This window comes from Scyliorhinus torazame, chromosome 18, assembly GCF_047496885.1.
Source record: "Scyliorhinus torazame isolate Kashiwa2021f chromosome 18, sScyTor2.1, whole genome shotgun sequence".
Lineage (NCBI taxonomy): Eukaryota > Metazoa > Chordata > Chondrichthyes > Carcharhiniformes > Scyliorhinidae > Scyliorhinus > Scyliorhinus torazame.
Genome location: NC_092724.1, coordinates 74812841 through 74830995, shown reverse-complemented (window position 1 = coordinate 74830995; position 18155 = coordinate 74812841). Strand labels below are relative to the sequence as shown.

Sequence of the window (18155 nt, the reverse complement as noted above, 5' to 3'; positions counted from 1 at the left end):
CCCAACCTGTCCAGATCTTGCTGTAGGATCCCTGCATCCTCGTCACAATTCATCCTCCCACCTCATTTGGTATCATCTGCAAACTTTGAGATGTTACATTTTGTTCCCTCATCCAAATCATTAATATATGTTGTGAATAGCTGGGGTCCCAACACCGATCCCTGTGGTACCCCACTGGTTATTGCCTGCCAATTTGAAAAGGATCCATTAATCCCTACTCTTTGTTTCCTCTCTGGTAACCAGTTTTCTATCCACCTCAATACATTTCCCCCAATCCCATGCGCTTTAATTTTGCACAATAATCTCTTATGCAGGACTTTGCCAAACGCCTTCTGAAAGTCTAAATATACCACATTGACTGGCTCCCCCTTGTCGACTGTACTGGTTACCTCTTCAAAGAATTCCAACAGATTTGTCAAGCATGATTTTCCCTTCATAAATCCATGCTGACTCTGACTGATCCTGTCACTGCTTTCTAAATGTTCCGCGATAAAGTCTTTGATAATGGATTCAAGCATTTTCACCACTACTGATGTTAGGCTTACTGGTCTATAGTCCCCTGCTTTCTCTCTACCTCCCTTTTCGAATATCGGAGTGACGTGAGCTACCCACCAATCTGCAGGGACAGTTCCAGAGTCTATAGAATCCCGGAAGATGACCACCAATGCATCCACTATTTCCAGAGCTGCCTCTGAGCTAACTTTTCGAGTCCGATGACTCTTTGTCAAAGCTTTGACAAACAGTCATCGGACTCGAAACGTTAGTTATTTTCTCTCCCTACAGATGCTGCCAGACCTGCTGAGATTTTCCAGCAATTTCTCTTTCGTTTCAGATTCCAGCATCCGCAGTAATTTGCTTTTATATTATGTATTTAAATTGCTCAGCCATTTCTTTGTCCCTTATTCTGCATTCCCCTGTTTCTGTCTGTAGTGGGCCTACATTTCTCTTTATCAATCTCTTTCTCTTCACATATCTATAGGAACTCTTAGTGTCAGTCTTTATGTTGCCTGCAAGCTTTCTTTCGTACTGTACTTCCCCTTTTTAATCAATCCCTTCATCCTTCTTTGCTGAATTCTAAACTGCTCCCAATCCTCAGATCTATTATTTTTCTTGGCCAATCTGTGTGCTTCTTCCTTGTATCGGATACTATTTCTAATTTCCTTTGAAAGCCATGGATTGGCCCTCTTACTCCCCTTTGCTTTTGTGCCAGACAGGAATGAACAGTTGCTGTAGTTCCTCCATGTGTTTCTTGAATGTTCCTTTAAGTAACTCTCCCCAATCTATCGAGGCCAACTCACGCCTCATATCCTCATAGTTCCCTTTATTAAGATTCAGCACCCTAGCCTCCGAATCAACTACTTCACTCTCCATCTTGATAAAAATTCTATCATATTATGGTCACTCATCCCCAAGGGGTCTCGTACAACCAGATTGGCAATGATTCCCTTCTCATTACACAGTACCCAGTCTAAGATGGCCTCCTCTCTGGTTGGTTCCTCCACATATTGGTCAAGAAAACCATCCCATATACACTCCAGGAATTCCTCCTCTACGGCATTGTGGCTAATTTGATTTGCCCAATCTATGTGAAGATTAAAATCACCCATGATCACCGATATTCCCTGATTACATGCATCTCTAATTTCTTGTTGTATGCCATTCCCAACCTCACCAGTGCAGTTTGGGGGTTTATATATGACACCCACTAATGTTTTTTGTCCCTTGGTATTTCTCAACTCTACCCATACAGATTCCACATTGTCAGAGCTCATATCCTTTCTCACTATTGTGTTAATTTCCTCTTGAACCAGCAGTGCCATGCCACCACCTTTCCTCTTATGCCTGTCCTTCCAAAATACGGAGAACCCTGAGACATTTGGTTCCCATTTCTGTTCACCCTGCTTGTCTCCGGAATTCCAATTATTTCATACCCATTTATATCTATCTGCGCGATTAGTTCATCCACTTTATTGCAAATGCTCCATGCATTAAGGCACAGAGCCTTTAAGTTTGTCTTTTTCACAATGTTTGTCTTGCTCCCAATATTTTTCTCTACTGCCCTGTTTGAATTTTGTCCTTGGTTTTTCCACCTATCACTTTTCTTATTCACTTTTCTACCTTTTGCTTTTGTCCTTGCTCCCTCTTTCTCTGACTCCTTGTGTAGGACAACGTTTAAAGGTTGCTCAACATGTAGGGCAGCACGGTGGCGCATTGGGTTAGCCCTGCTGCCTCACGACGCCGAGGTCCCAGGTTCGATCCCGGCTCTGGGTCACTATCCGTGTGGAGTTTCCACATTGTCCCCTTGTTTGCGTGGGTTTCGCCCCCACAACCCAAAGATGTGCAGGGTAGGTGGGTTGGCCACACTAAATTGCCCCTTAATTGAAAAAAATGAATTGGGTACTCTAAATTTATATTTAAAAAAAAAAAAGAATTGGGTAGCGGACAAGAAAGCAAAAGTTTGTCGTTTTGCCAGTGGAGATAAAGTTTAGTATTGTTACCAGTGGTAGGTGAACCTTTAAAAGTAAGGTTTTGTGGACCGTATCAAATTGAAAGGAAATTAAGTGAGGTGATTTATGTGGTAAGAACGCCAGATAGAAGGAAAACTCACCGAGTGTGTCATCTGAATATGCTTAAAAGGTACTTTGAAAGGGAAGGAGAGCAAAAGGAGGAGGTTTTAATGATTCTAACTCAGTGAAGAAACAAATCCAGATGACTTTGAATTTGGGATAAACTGTTGAGTTACCTTCCAGAGGAAAAACGAACTGACCTGAAAGAGTTATTGATATCAGATGGACATGATTGTAGAGATAAATGGCTACAAATGATGTAGATATGGGAAGTGCTGTTCCAATTAAACAGCACATTAAAAGGGTCTTAACCTTTAAAATTGATACAGGTTAACAAGGAAATTGAAAGTATGCTTAAAAATGGCATAATTGAAGTGGGTTGCAGCCAATGGAGCTCACCCATAGTAATGTTGCCGATACCGGACGGTACCCAACGGTTGTGTGTGGACTATAGAAAGGTGAATGCAGTTACAAGAACGGACTCTTATCCTATCCCACGTTTGGAGGATTGCATTGAGAAGGTGGGACAATCCGCTTTTGTTTCCAAACTGGATTTTTAAAAACAGTTCAGATTACCCAATCATTTTTTCCAATTAAGGGGCAATTTAGTGTGGCCAATCCACCTACTCTGCACATTTTTGGGTTGTACGGGCGAAACCCACGCAGACAAGGGGGAGAATGTGCAAACTCCACACGGGACAATGACCCAGAGCCGGGATCAAACCTGGGACCTCAGCGGCGTGAGGCAGCTGTGCTAACCACTTGGCCACCATGCTGCCCACAAACTGGATTTACTTAAAGGTTACTGGCAGGTACCTTTATCTGAAAGGGCGAAGGAGATTTCAGCTTTCGTGACCCCCAAATGGTATATACCTATTCAAAGTTATGCCATTTGGCATGAAAAACGCTCCAGCCACATTTCAACGGTCAACTAACAAAGTTGTTTCAGGATTACCCAATTGTGCGGTATACATCGATGATCTGGTAATTTTTAGTCAGACATGGAAAGAACATTTGAAGCATCTGATGGAGTTATTCGATCGACATCAGGAGGCGGGTTTGGTGGTAAACCTAGCCAAAAGTGAATTTGGAAAAGCCCAAGTCACTTTTCTTGGCCATACAATCGGACAGGGTCGAATAGTCCCACGGAATGTGAACACAAGTTATTGGGGAGTTTCCAATACCCTCAACACAAAGGGAAATAATGCGATTTCTTGGCATGAGTGGATTTTACCGGAAATATGTGCTGGATTTTAGCAGTGTGGTCGCTCCACTGACGGACTTGCTAAGGAAGCGTAGCAAATTTCAGTGGACAGCGGAGTGCCAACAGGCATTTGACAGCCTGAAGGCTGTGTTAACCAATGCTCCTGTGTTGGAGAATTACAAGGGGTCTGCGATCGGATTGAACTAAAGTATCTGGCCTTAAAGAGAAATGCTGAGGCGTAGAGAAATGGATGGATCGTGTAGAGACCTTCTTGTCCAAAGAGACTGTCAATCAAGAGGGATACCAGTTGCAGGAAGAAGAACTAAAATGGGCTATGTTATTATAAATGTTTGCATGTTTTGTTTTTGTCTACCAAAAAGTATATTTATTGTCAATGTTGTTTAAATGAAAGTGAAAAGGTGAAAAATGAAACCAAAGTTGATGGTTTATTTGTTTTTCTTGGGGGGAGGTGTCATGGGAATGTTACTTCATCAAGCGCTGCTTCGAGGAGCTGCGTAAGGAGATGCTGGCACCTATGCTGGCGGTAATCGAAGGACTAGGGATAACCCAGAAGGCCCACGAGGTGAAGATCCAGGAGGTTCAGAAAAGAGTGAGGGAGAATGAGGACGAGCTCTTGGGCCTGGCGGTGAGAGTGGAGCGGCACGAGGCGCTACACAAGAAGTGGGCGGAAGACTCAAAGACCTGGAGAACAGGTCGAGGAGAAATAATCTGAGGATCCTGGGTCTCCCAGAAGGAGTGGAGGGGGCCGATGCCGCGGCATACGCGGGCACGATGATCGGGGCGATGATAGGTGCGGAGGTCCCTTCGAGGGCGCTGGAGCTGGACGGGGCGCACCGGGTGCTGGCGAGGAAGCCCAAGGCAACTGAGCCGCCAAGGGCGATGGTGGTGAGATTTCACCGGTTTACGGACAGAGAGAGGGTCCTGAAATGGGCCAAGAAGGAGCGGAGCAGCAAGTGGGACAATGCAGAGATCCGAATATACCCGGACTGGAGCACGGAGGTTGCAAAGCGGAGAGCGGGTTTCAACCGGGCCAAAGCGGTGCTGCATCGGAAAAGAGTGAAATTTGGAATGCTGCAGCCAGCGCAACTGTGGGTTACATACAAAGACCAACATTACTACTTCGAAACGCCTGAAGAAGCGTGGAACTTTATACAAGCTGAAAAGTTGGACTCTAACTGAGGGTTTGTGAGGGTGGGGGGTGTTTAAGGGTTGAAGTATGATGGTTGTTGTATATAGGGGGTCAATTACGCGCAGGAAATGTTATATGGGCTGGGGGAGAGAGACTAGGCCGCGACAGGAGCTGCGCCAGAGGGGGCGGGGCAAGCTTTGGAAAGCGCGGGGTTTTTCTCCGCGCGGGAAGAAAGGCTGGAAGGGGAACAAAGGATTGATTGGGAGATTCCCACACGGGGGGTGTCAAAGGGATGGCGGGGGAAGCCAGGGTCAGCAGGTGTCAGCTGACTTACGGGAGTGATATGGGGGGGAGCAAAACAGCTAGACAGGAGCCCCTCCAATCCGGCTGATAACGTGGAACGTGAGGGGCCTGAATGGGCCGGTGAAGAGGGCTCGCGTGTTCGCGCACTTGAAGGGACTGAAGGCAGACGTGGCTATGCTCCAAGAGACACACCTGAAGGTGGCGGACCAGGTCAGGTTAAGAAGGGGATGGGTAGGACAGGTATTTCACTCGGGACTGGACGCGAAAAATAGGGGGGTGGCAATTTTGGTGGGAAAGCATGTGTCATTTGAGGCCAAGACTATCGTAGTGGATAATGGAGGGAGATATGTGATGGTGAGCGGTAGGCTGCAAGGGATGTGGGTGGTGTTGGTAAATGTATACGCCCCGAGCTGGGATGATGCTGGATTCATGAAGCGCATGTTGGGCGCATTCCGGACCTGGAGGTAGGAGGCCTGATAATGGGAGGGGACTTCAATACAGTGCTGGACCCAGCACTGGACCGCTCCAGATCAAGGACGGGAAAGAGGCCGGCGTCGGCCAAGATGCTTAGGGGGTTTATGGATCAGATGGGGGGAGTGGACCCATGGAGGTTTGCAAGACCGCAGGCCAGGGAATTTTCTTTCTTCTCCCACGTGCACAAAGCCTACTCCCGGATAGGTTTCTTTGTTCTGGGCAGGGCGCTCATCCCGAGAATGGAGGGGACGGAGTATTCGGCCATAGCCGTTTCGGACTACGCCCCGCACTGGTGGAAATGGGTCTGGGAGAGGAGAGGGACCAACGCCCGCTGTGGCGGCTGGATGTGGGACTGCTGACAGATGAGGTGGTGTGTGGGAAGGTGAGGGGGTGTATCAAAAGGTACTTGGAGGCCAACGACAACGGGGAGGTGCGAGTGGGGGTGGTATGGGAGGCGTTGAAGGCGGTGATCAGGGGAAAGCTAATCTCCATCAGGGCTCATATGGAGGGGACAGAGGGCATGGAAAGGGAGAGGTTAGTGGGGGAGATTTTGAGAGTGGACAGAAGATACGCAGAGGCCCCGGAGGAAAGATTACTTGGGGAAAGACGACAGCTCCAGACGGAGTTTGACCTGTTGACCACGGGGAAGGCGGAGGCACAGTGGAGGAAGGCGCAGGGGGCGACCTACGAGTACGGGGAAAAGGCCAGTCGGATGCTGGCGCACCAGCTCCGTAAGAGGACGGCAGCGAGGGAAATAGGGGGAATCAAAGATGGAAGGGGAGCCATGGTTCGGAGTGTAACGAAAATAAACAAGGTATTCAAGGCCTTCTATGAAGAGCTGTACAGATCCCAGCCCCCAGGGGGGGAAGGGGATCAGACGATTCCTAGACCAACTGAGGTTCCCGAGGGTGGAGAAGCAAGAGGTGGCTGGTTTGGGGGCACCAATCGGGTTGGAGGAGCTGAGCAAGGGTTTGGGGAGTATGCAAGCGGGGAAGGCCCCGGGGCCGGATGGGTTCCCGGTGGAGTTCTACAGAAAGTACATAGATCTGTTGGCCCCGCTACTAGTGAGGACCTTTAACGAGGCAAGGGAGGAGGGGACCCTGTCCCCGACAATGTCCGAGGCGACAATTTCCTTGATCTTAAAGCGAGACAAGGACCCACTGCAATGTGGATCGTACAGGCCGATCTCGCTCCTCAATGTGGACGCTAAGTTATTGGCAAAAGTGATGGCCACGAGGATTGAGGATTGTGTCCCGGGGGTGATTCATGAGGACCAGACGGGATTCGTAAAGGGCAGGCAATTAAACACTAATGTGCGGCGGCTCTTAAACGTGATAATGATGCCATCGGAGGAGGGAGAGGCGGAGATAGTGGCAGCTATGGACGCGGAAAAGGTCTTTGACCGAGTAGAGTGGGAGTACCTCTGGGAGGTGTTGCGTAGGTTTGGGTTCGGGGGAGGGTTTATCAGCTGGGTTAAGCTCCTTTACAGAGCCCCGGTGGCGAGTGTAGTGACAAACCGGCGGAGGTCAGAGTACTTTCGGCTGTACTGAGGAACGAGGCAGGGGTGCCCCCTGGCCCCCCTGTTGTTTGCATTGGCGATCGAACCCTTGGCCATATCACTGAGGGAGTCTAATAAATGGAGGAGGGTGGTCCGAGGGGGAGAAGAGCATCGGGTGTCGCTATACTCTGATGACCTGTTGCTGTACGTGGTGGACCCAATGGAGGGGATGGTGGAGGTCATGCAGACTCTCAGGGAGTTTGGGGAGTTCTCGGGCTATATGCTCAATGTAGGGAAGAGTGAGCTCTTTGTATTACAGGCAGGGGACCAAGAAAAAGGGATAGGGGACCTACCGCTGAGAAGGGCGGTGGGGAGTTTTCGGTATCTGGGGATCCAGATAGCCAGGACTTGGGGGGCCCTACATAAATTGAATCTGACGAGGTTGGTGGACCAAATGGAGGAGGACTTCAAAAGATGGGACATGTTACCGCTCTCGCTGACGGGTAGAGTGCAGTCGGTCAAAATGGTGGTCCTTCCGAGGTTTTTGTTTGTGTTTCAGTGCCTTCCCATCGTGATCACCAAGGGCTTTTTCAAGAGAGTAGGTAGGAGTATTATGGGATAAGACCCCGAGGGTAAGGAGAGGGTTCCTGGAACGCAGCAGGGACCGAGGAGGGTTGGCGCTGCCAAACCTAGGGAGCTACTACTGGGCAGCAAATGTGGCGATGATCCACAAGTGGGTTATGGAGGGAGAGGGGGCGGCATGGAAGAGGATGGAGATGGCGTACTGTAAAGGTACGAGCTTGGGGGCGTTGGTGATGACACTACTGCCGTTCTCGCCGTCAAAATATACCACGAGCTCGGTGGTGGCGGCAACGCTAAGGATCTGGGGCTAGTGGAGACGGCACAGGGGTGCAGTGGGAGCCTCGGTGTGGTCCCAGATCAGGGGTAACCACCGGTTTGTCCCGGGGAAGATGGACTGGCATCCAGGGCTGGCATCGGGCGGGGATTAGAAGAATGGGGGACCTGTTCATTGACGGGACATTTGCGAGCCTAGGGGCACTGGAGGAGAAGTTTGAGCTACCCCCGGGAAATGCATTTAGATATATGCAGGTGAGGGCTTTTGTGAGGCGACAGGTCAGGGAATTCCCGTTGCTCCCGGCACAAGAAATTCAAGACAGGGTGATCTCGGGTGTATGGGTCGTGGAGGGCAAGGTTTCGGCAATACACCATGAAATGAAAGAAGAGGGGGAAGCGCTAGCAGAAGAGTTGAAGGGTAAATGGGAGGAGGAGCTGGGGGAGGAGATTGAGGAAGGTTTGTGGGCTGATGCCCTGGGTAGGGTTAATTCCTCCTCCTCATGTGCCAGGCTCAGCCTGATACAATTTTAGGTGGTCCACAGAGCGCACTTGACGGGGGCGAGGTTGAGTAGCTTCTTTGGGGTAGAGGACAGATGCGGAAGATGTTCAGGGAGTCCGGCGAACCATGTCCATATGTTTTGGTCATGCCCGGCACTGGAGGGGTTCTGGAGAGGAGTGGCGGGAGCAATATCGCAGGTGGTGAAAGTCCCGCTCAAGCCAAGCTGGGGGCTAGCAATATTCGGAGTAGTGGACGAGCCGGGAGTGCAGGAGGCGAAAGAGGCCGGCATTCTGGCCTTTGCGTCCCTAGTAGCCCGGCGAAGGATCTTGCTAATGTGGAAGGAGGCGAAGCCCCCTAGCGTGGAGGCCTGGATAAATGACGTGGCTGGGTTCATAAAGCTGGAGAGGATTAAGTTTGCCTTAAGGGGGTCTGCACAGAGGCCTGGGTAAACGATATGGCGGGGTTCATTAAACTGGAGCAGATAAAGTTTGCCCTGAGAGGATCGGCTCAAGGGTTCACCAGGCGGTGGCAGCCATTTCTCAACTACCTAGGGGAACGTTAGAGGGAAGACAGATGACCAGCAGCAGCAACCCAGGGGGAAGGGAGGGGGGGTTTAGTTTAGTTTAGGTCAAAGATAAAGGGGTTTTGTTACTTGTGTATTGTTAAAAATTTCTGTATTGTTATTGTTGCGTTTGCTTTGTAAAGGGGAAAAATTGTTGTTTGGGAAAAAAATTTCAATAAAACATATATTTTTTTTAAAAAGGGGGTCTGCACAGGGGTTCTACAGGCGGTGGCAACCGTTCCTAGACTATCTCGCGGAACGTTAGAGGAAGCTCGGTCAGCAGCAGCAGCAACCCTTTGGGGGGGGGGGGTGGATTGCTTGGGGGGATGGAGGAACAGGAGATAACATGAAGGGCAGGGGTAACTGGCACGTGCGGGAGAGAGCCAGTGTATAAAGCTATGTAAATATACCATTTTGTCATGTATATCTTGCTCAGTGCGTTTTTGTGTTATTTTGCTACCGGGGCCGGGGGGGGTTATTGTTTGTAAGGGGGAAAAATTGTGTTGGTAAAAAAACTTTAATAAATATCTTCTCAAGTGGGTGCAGCTGGGGTCTGGCTCTGCTTTTTACTTTCGCTTTGAGCTGGAAGCTGTTTTTGACTCTGAGTTTTAGTTTAGTTTTCAGTTGGAGAGTTACATTCAAACCAAGGAGGTGTATTTTGGTGTCTCTGCATGCTAAAGAATGTCTCCAGATCACTTGATGATTTCAAAGTAATACCTGTTTCTGTAAGGAATGCAAACCTACTGTCTTTGTTAAAAAGGGTCTTTGACTTATGGATGTTGTTAGGAAAGTTACTAAGGGTTACCTATAGAGTACTGTATCTTTGGGGGGGGGGGGTTATTGGTAGTTGATAAGATGTTTACTGTGTGTTTATAATATGTTAACTGGATTCATAGAATAAACATTGTTTTGTTTAAAATTACTTTAGATCTCTGTTGCAACACACCTGTAAAGTGGGCCCTTGTGCTCCCCATAACCAAAATCTATTAAAAGTTGTGGGTCAGGTGAACTCCATGAAATACTTTGTTGTTCTCTAAACCCTGGCCCATAATAAATTGGGGGCCCCTGGGGGAAAAGTCTATCTTTCGTGATTGGGTTGGCTTAGTGAACTTAAAAACATTTGTTTTTCAGGTGTGGTATTCCAGTTTAAGTAGAGGACAATGGCTCTTTCAGAGGCTCGGAAGTTCTTTGAGGGTGGAGAAGGTCATATGCAGTACCTTAAGAACAGAGACTAAAAAAGGCTTTTAGATTTGGCAAAAACATTGCAGTTAATGTTATCTGACAGCATACGAAAAGAAGAGGTACTTACGGCGGTAGCTGAGCATTTAAAATTGCCTGAGATACAGTCTGACTCGTTAGAAATGGCAAAAATTCAGTTACAGATTAAACAACTTGAACATGAAAACGAATTAAAGCAGCTTGAATACGAAATGAGGGAAAAAGAAAGACTAGCCCTGGTAGAACCACAAGAAAGAGAAGGGAAGGTACAGATCAGGGAGAAAGAAAAAGAGATAGGATAACCCCGGTAACTATAGACCAGTGAGCCTTATTTCTGTTGTGGACAAAATCTTGGAAAGGTTTATAAGAGATAGGATGTATAATTATCTGGAAAGGAATAATTTGATTAGAGATAGTCAACACGGTTTTGTGAAGGGTAGGTTGTGCCTCACAAACCTCATTGAGTTCTTTGAGAAGGTGACCAAACAGGTGGATGAGGGTAAAGCAGTTGATGTGGTATATATGGATTTCAGTAAAGCGTTTGACAAGGTTCCCCATGGTAGGCTACTGCAGAAAATACGGAGGCATGGGATTCAGGGTGATTTAGCAGTTTGGATAAGAAATTGGCTAGCTGGAAAAAGACAAAGGGTGGTGGTTGATGGGAAATGTTCAGACTATAGTCCAGTTGCTAGTGGTGTACCACTAGGATCTGTTTTGGGGCCACTGCTGTTTGTCATTTTTATAAATGACCTGGAGGAGGGCGTAGAAGGATGGGTGAGTAAATTTGCAGATGACACTAAAGTCGGTGGAGTTGTGGACAGTGCTGAAGGATGTTACAAGTTACAGAGGACCATAGATAAGCTGCAGCGCTGGGCTGAGAGGTGGCAAATGGAGTTTAATGCATAAAAGTGTGAGGTGATTCATTTTGGAAGGAATAACAGGAAGACCGAGTACTGGGCTAATGGTAAGATTCTTGGCAGTGTGGATGAGCAGAGAGATCTCAGTGTCCATGTACATAGATCCCTGAAAGTTGCCACCCAGGTTGAGAGAGTTGTTAAGGCGTACGGTGTGTTAGCTTTTATTGGTAGAGGGATTGGGTTTTGGAGCCATGAGGTCATATTGCAGCTGTACAAAACTCTGGTGCGGCCGCATTTGGAGTATTGCGTGCAATTCTGGTTGCTGCATTATAGGAAGGATGTGGAAGCATTGGAAAGGGTTCAGAGGAGATTTACCAGAATGTTGCCTGGTATGGAGGGAAGATCTTATGAGGAAAGGCTGAGGGACTTGACGCTGTTTTCGTTAGAGAGAAGAAGGTTAAGAGGTGACTTAATTGAGGTATACAAGATGATCAGAGGATTGGATAGGGTGGACAGTGAGAGCCTTTTTTTGGATGGTGATGTCTAGCGCGAGGAGACATGGCTTTAAATTGAGGGGAGATAGATATAAGACAGATGTCAGAGGTAGGTTCTTTACTCAGAGAGTAGTAAGGGTGTGGAATGCCCTGCCTGCAGCAGTAGTGGACTCGCCAACACTAAGGGCATTCAAATGGTCATTGGATCGACATACGGACGATAAGGGAATAGTGTAGATTGGCTTTAGAGTGGTTTCACAGGTCGGCGCAACATCGAGGGCCAAAGGGCCTGTACTGCGCTGTAATGTTCTATGTTCTAAAGAAAGAGAGAGGAAAGGGAAAGAGAGAGAGTCTGAACTTCAGAAAATGGCCATGAAACATAACAGTCAGTTAAAATTGGCGAATGTAAAGGGAAACGTACAGTTTGAGGACAGTGATGAGGATAAAGAGAAAGAGCGTCATAGTCAAAGGCTTGGTGGGGATCTATATAAATATGTCCAAGCATTGCCAAGGTTTGATGAGAAGGATGTAGAAGCCTTTTTCATTTCATTTGAGAAGGTAGCTAAACAAATGAAATGGCCATAGGACATGTGGGTATTACTAATTCAAACAAAGCTGATAGGTAGGGCTCGTGAAGTGTTTGCATCATATCAGAGGAGGTATCTGGGACATATGAGAAGGTGAAAAAAATCCACCTTGGCTGCATATGAACTAGTGCCTGAAGCCTACAGATAAAGGTTTAGAAATTTAAGGAAAAAACCTGGGCACATTCACTGGGAATACCTCGCTTTTCCCTACATTCAGTTTGTATCCCGAGAACCCTCCGAACCTCCCCAGCAGGCCCATCATCCTTCCCATATTCTCCAACGGATCCGAAACATACAGCAAGAGGTCATCGGCATAGAGCGACACCTGGTGCTCCCTCTGTCCTCTCATAATCCCCTGCCACTATGCCAACCCCCTGAGAGCCATCGGCAATGGCTCTATGGCCAGCGCAAACAATAAACGCGACAGCGGGCACCCCTGCCTCGCACCCCTGTATACGTAAAAGCTCCACAAACAATGCAGCACGGTAGCATTGTGGATAGCACAATTGCTTCACAGCTCCAGGGTCCCAGGTTCGATTCCGGCTTGGGTCACTGTCTGTGCGGAGTCTGCACATCCTCCCCATGTGTGCGTGGGTTTCCTCCGGATGCTCCGGTTTCCTCCCACAGTCCAAAGATGTGTAGGTTAGGTGGATTGGCCATGAAAAATTGCCCTTAGTGTCCAAAATTGCCCTTAGTGTTGGGTGGGGTTATTGGGTTATGGGGATAGGGTGGAGGTGTTGACCTTGGGTAGGGTGCTCTTTCTAAGAGCCGGTGCAGACTCGATGGGCCGAATGGCCTCCTTCTGCTCTGTAAATTCTATGATAATCTATGATATTATTCGTCCTCACACCCACCTTTGGTGCCACATACAGCAACCGCATCCATGCCACAAATCTCGGCCCAAACCCAAACCTTCCCAAAACCTCGAACAAGTACCACCACTCCACCCGATCAAATGCCTTCTCCGCGTCCATGGACACCACCACCTCCGGTATCAGAGCTCCCGACGGATTCAACAGCCGTCTTTATATTACTCGCTAGCTGCCTGCCCTTCACAAAGCCTGTTTGATCTTCTGTAACCACCCCCGGGACACAATCCTCCATCCTCCCCGCCAACAACTTAGCCAATACTTTCACATCCGTGTTCAATAGTGATATGGGCCAATCGACCCACATTCCACCGGATCCTTCCCCTTTTTTCGGGATTAGTGTGATTACTGCCTGCTTCATCGTCTCCGGCAACTCCCCCTTCTCCAGTGCTTCATTAAATGCCCCCAACAGATGTGATGCCAAGTCCATCGCAAATTCCTTAAAATTCTGCCTGGTGCCTATCGGCCCAGGGGTCTTCACCGACTTCATACCCCCGATACTACCCAGCACCTCCATCAACCCCAGGGGCTCCTCCAACGCCTACCTCTTTGCTTCCTTCACCTGGGGAAATTCCAGCTCGTCCAGAAACTGCCCCATGATCTTTTCCATTTTTAATGTGCGGAACAATGCTGGAAAGTTGATTCTCATATTGGACAACACACCTCACTCTCTCCCTCACACACTCACTCACCTCTCTCCCTCACACACTCACTCACCTCTCTCTCCCTCACACACTCATCTCTCACACACATACTTCTCCCCCTCTCACATGCACCTCGCTCTCCCTCATGCAAGCACTTCTCTCTCCCTGAAACACTCACCTCTGTCTTCCTCACACACACTGACGTGTCTCCCTCACACAGCCAGCTCTCTCCCCCTCGCGCACTAACCTCTCTCCCCCCTCATGCACTCATCTCTCTCCTCCTCACCCACGCACCCTCCCTCCCTCACACATCACTCACATTTCTTTCTCTTACATTCACACAGAAACATACACCTCTCTCATTCACCCCTCTCTCTTGCACACGTACCACTAGTAGCTAGGCCATTTCAGAGAGTATTTATCCTCATTGCAATTGATCTGGAATCGCATGTAGACCAGACCAAGTAAGGATGGCAGATTCCCTTCCGAAAAGACATTAGTGAACTAGATGGACGTTTATGTGAATCGACAATGGTTTCATGGTCATCATTATGCTTTTAATTCCAGATTTGTATTATATTCAAAATTTAACATCAGCCATTGTGGAATTTGAACCCAGGTCTCCAGAACATAGAATCGTAGAAGAATCATAGAATCATAAAATCCCTACAGTGCAGAAGAAGACTATTCGGCCCATCGAGTCTGCACCGACCCTCTGAAAGTCACCCTACCTAGACCCAATTCCCTAACCTATCCCCATAACTCCACCTAGGGGCAATTTAGCAAGGCTAATCCACCTAACCTACACATCTTTGGACTGTGGGAGGAAAGCAGAGCACCTGGAGGAAGCCCATGCAGACAGTTACCCGTGGACGGAATCAAACCCGGTTTCCTGGCACCGTGAGGCAGCAGTGCCAACCACTGTGCCACCGTGCCGCCCTGACATAATATAATAGTCCCGATCCCAGGGTCTCTGGATTACTAGTCCAGTGACAATACCACTACACCAGGATCTCCCCATATTACTGATATCCCATTACTGATATGATGTCCGCGTAATTCTCCAATCGCCATAAATGCTGGACCAACCAGCAAAGCCCACGTCCTACAATTGAACACCCCTCTGATCACGGCAAACTGACATGTTGACCCTGCGCTAATAATCCTCCAAAGACAAGTATATCATTGCTTCAAAATATTTTCTAAAATGACTAAAAGTGCATGCAATATTCCAGGTGTGGTCAATGAAGCTAGATACGATTCTAGAAACATTTTACCAAAGCCTTTTCAATAAATGCTGACATACCATTTGTCTAATAATTTCTTGTTGTGCTGAGATGTGTTCTTTGTATGTGCATTCCAATTACTTAAAAAAAAAAAAAACCATTTAGAGTACCCAATTCATTTTTTCCGATTAAGGGGCAATTTAGCGTGTTCAATCCACCTACCCTGCACATCTTTGTGTTGTGGGGGCGAAACCCACGCAAACACGGGGAGAATGTGCAAGCTCCACACGGCCAGTGACCCAGAGCCGGGATCGAACCTGGGACCTCGGCACCGTGAGGCAGCAGGGCTAATCCACTGCGCCACCGTGCTGCCCGTGCATTCCAATTACCGCTGGGCATCAATATTTAGACTTCCCAATGTGCTAAAAGGGATCAGATATACTTTCTACTCTTACACCAAAGTGCAGCAATCTTTTTACCACTGGCTGTTCAATCCTGTGTTGACTCTGGCATTTTCGGCTCCGCAACGGGGAGATGGGATAAATCAAATGGGCCAATCAGGGAAAAGCCTCTTCGATCGCTGAATGTCAGCCTATCAGCATTCAGTGCTCCAAGATAGCCATGCTGTGGAGATGCCGGCATTGGACTGCGGTGGGTACAGTAAGAAGTCTTACAGCACCAAGTTAAAGTCCAAAACGTTTATTTGGAATCACTAGGTTTTGGAGCGTAGCTTCTTCATCAGGTGACTCACTTGAAGAAGGAGCAGCGCTCCAAAAGCTAGTGATTCCAAATAAACCTGTTGGACTTTAACCTGGAGTTGTAAGACATGTAAGACTTCTTAAAGTGCTCCAAGAGGCCTTGCTCTCATTGACCTATTTCATTGCTGTGATTATTTTTGAAGTTGGTTGGTTGCTTCTTTTGAACTGCCATTTGCCGGTCAGCTTCATAGCCCGAGGAGATACTTCACGGCCCTCCAGGAATCCGCGGATCCCAGTTTGGAAACCCCTGGGTTAAAGGGATAGTTATCACATGCTTGTGGTACACACTGCTGCTTATTCGGAAGGTAGCTGTGATTTCAACAGCACAGCTCTACACCACGGTGTAACATCATTATGTGTTTTCTCACTCCAGGGCTGCCTCCTGACCCTACGAGATGAGCTGCAATGGATCTTCTTGTTCACACTAGGCTGGGTGGTTGCTGTTTGCTGTCTGCAGGTAATTCTATGGAAATGGGAAGAGTGGGAGAATGGAAATGACTGGGTTGTTTGACAGAGAGAGCCGGTATGGACTCAATGGACAGAATTACTTCCTTTTTGCTGAAATGACTGACACTAAAATGGAGTGACCTCATCACCCAAGACTAATCCACACACTGCCTGTACCTGGGAGATCCCAGACTAATCTCAGCAATGAACCTGATCACAAGACCTGAACTTGAAAATCTGAGTTTTTAAGTTTGCTCATTTTGAATGAAAGTTCTTTTGTGTTTTCAGACCCTGGGAGCTTTGATGATCTGCCTCTGGACAAACACTGATTCAGCTCCGTACCAGCTGTTGAACACGGACAACTTCTCCTAGTGAAGGACACTGTCTAACTCCCAGTGAAGGACACTGTCTAACTCTCCTAGTGAAGGACACTGTCTAACTCTCCTAGTGAAGGACACTGTCTAACTCTCCTAGTGAAGGACACTGTCTAACTCCTAGTGAAGGACACTCTAACTCTCCCAGTGAAGGACACTGTCTAACTCTCCTAGTGAAGGACACTGTCTAACTCTCCTAGTGAAGGACACTGTCTAACTCTCCTAGTGAAGGACACTGTCTAACTCTCCCAGCGAAGGACACTGTCTAACTATCCCAGTGAAGGACACTGTCTAACTCTCACTAATCCAGGCACAGGGCAAACTCAGAAATTCCACATAAGCGGGTGGCACAGTGGTTAGCACTGCTGCCTATGACGCTGAGGTCCCAGGTTCGATCCCGGCCCCGGGTCACTGGCCGTGTGGAGTTTGCACATTCTCCTTGTGCCTGCGTGGGATTCACCCCCACAACCCAAAGATGTGCAGGGTAGGTGGTTTGGCCACACTAAATTGCCCCTTAATTGGAAAACAATAATTGATCCTCTAAATTTATATTTAAAAAAAAGAAATTCCACATAAAACAGGATCCTATCGAAATGAGTCACCCATTTACATATTGCTTCTTTCAGACTTGTCTGCTCCTGAAACAATGACACCCTTCTCCCATCCAGTGACCCTCATTGTCCGGGGAACACCTTTGTCCAATGGCTCCCACTGGAGAGTGCCCAATTCAGTGAGTCTTCCACTACCCCACCCTGTGACCTTGCCCCATTCCTTGGGCTACCTTATATGGTGTCCATCCCATCCTGTGATCCTACCCTCCCTCACCTTCCTGCTACAGTGGCCACCTCTGTCCAGTGAGCGAATGCCACTCCCTTAACCAAGCAAATGTTCTCCACACGGCTCTATAAAACTATCAGAACACTGGTTTCATCTAATTCACTGAGTATCCAGTGTTGTATTTCCTCTACATTTACCAATTGACACACTGACACTACTGTCACAGAGGCTGAGCAGAGCTGTGACCTGCGGATATTCGGATAAATCATTGCTTTGTTTGATGTAATATGTGTCGTAACTTGATGTCTGTATCTAGCTTTGGGTAGAATATAAAATTAGATGTACATTTTAAAGGAATTTGTAGTCCATCATTCTTGCTGACCATGAATGTTAATCCTAAGGGGAGAGAGTAAATAGGCAGGTTGTAGTTGTAGGGGATTCTATTATCAGGGGGATAGATAGTATCCTTTGTGAGCAGGATAAAGAGTCCCGCATGGTATGTTGCCTGCCCGGTGCTAGGGTGCGGGACATCTCTGACCGGCTTGAAAGGATACTGAAGAGGGAGGGGGAGGATCCGGTTGTTGTAGTCCATGTCGGTACCAACAACATAGGCAAGTCTAGGAAAGAGGACCTGTTTCGAGATTATAAAGAACTGGGATTCAAATTTAAAAAAAAAAACAGGTCCTCCAGGGTCATAAACTCCGGATTACTGCCCGAGCCACGTGCAAATTGGCATAGGGAGGCAAGAATAAGGGAAGTTAACACGTGGCTGAAAGAGTGGTGTGGGAAAGA

At 47.8% G+C, this 18155-nt stretch overlaps 1 protein-coding gene across 3 annotated transcripts in view; it reads left to right on the top strand.

The window, feature by feature from the left end:
• The window catches only part of LOC140395311 (tetraspanin-3-like), a 50320-nt gene extending 32604 nt beyond the window's left edge, over positions 1-17716 (top strand). For all 3 annotated transcript variants that reach the window (XM_072482924.1, XM_072482923.1, XM_072482925.1), the window contains 2 exons: positions 16139-16222; positions 16501-17716. In XM_072482924.1, coding sequence (XP_072339025.1) covers positions 16139-16222; positions 16501-16584 — 168 coding nt within the window. In that variant the 3' untranslated portion in view covers positions 16585-17716. The remainder of the gene's footprint in view (positions 1-16138; positions 16223-16500) is intronic.
• The last annotated feature ends 439 nt before the right edge of the window (positions 17717-18155 follow it).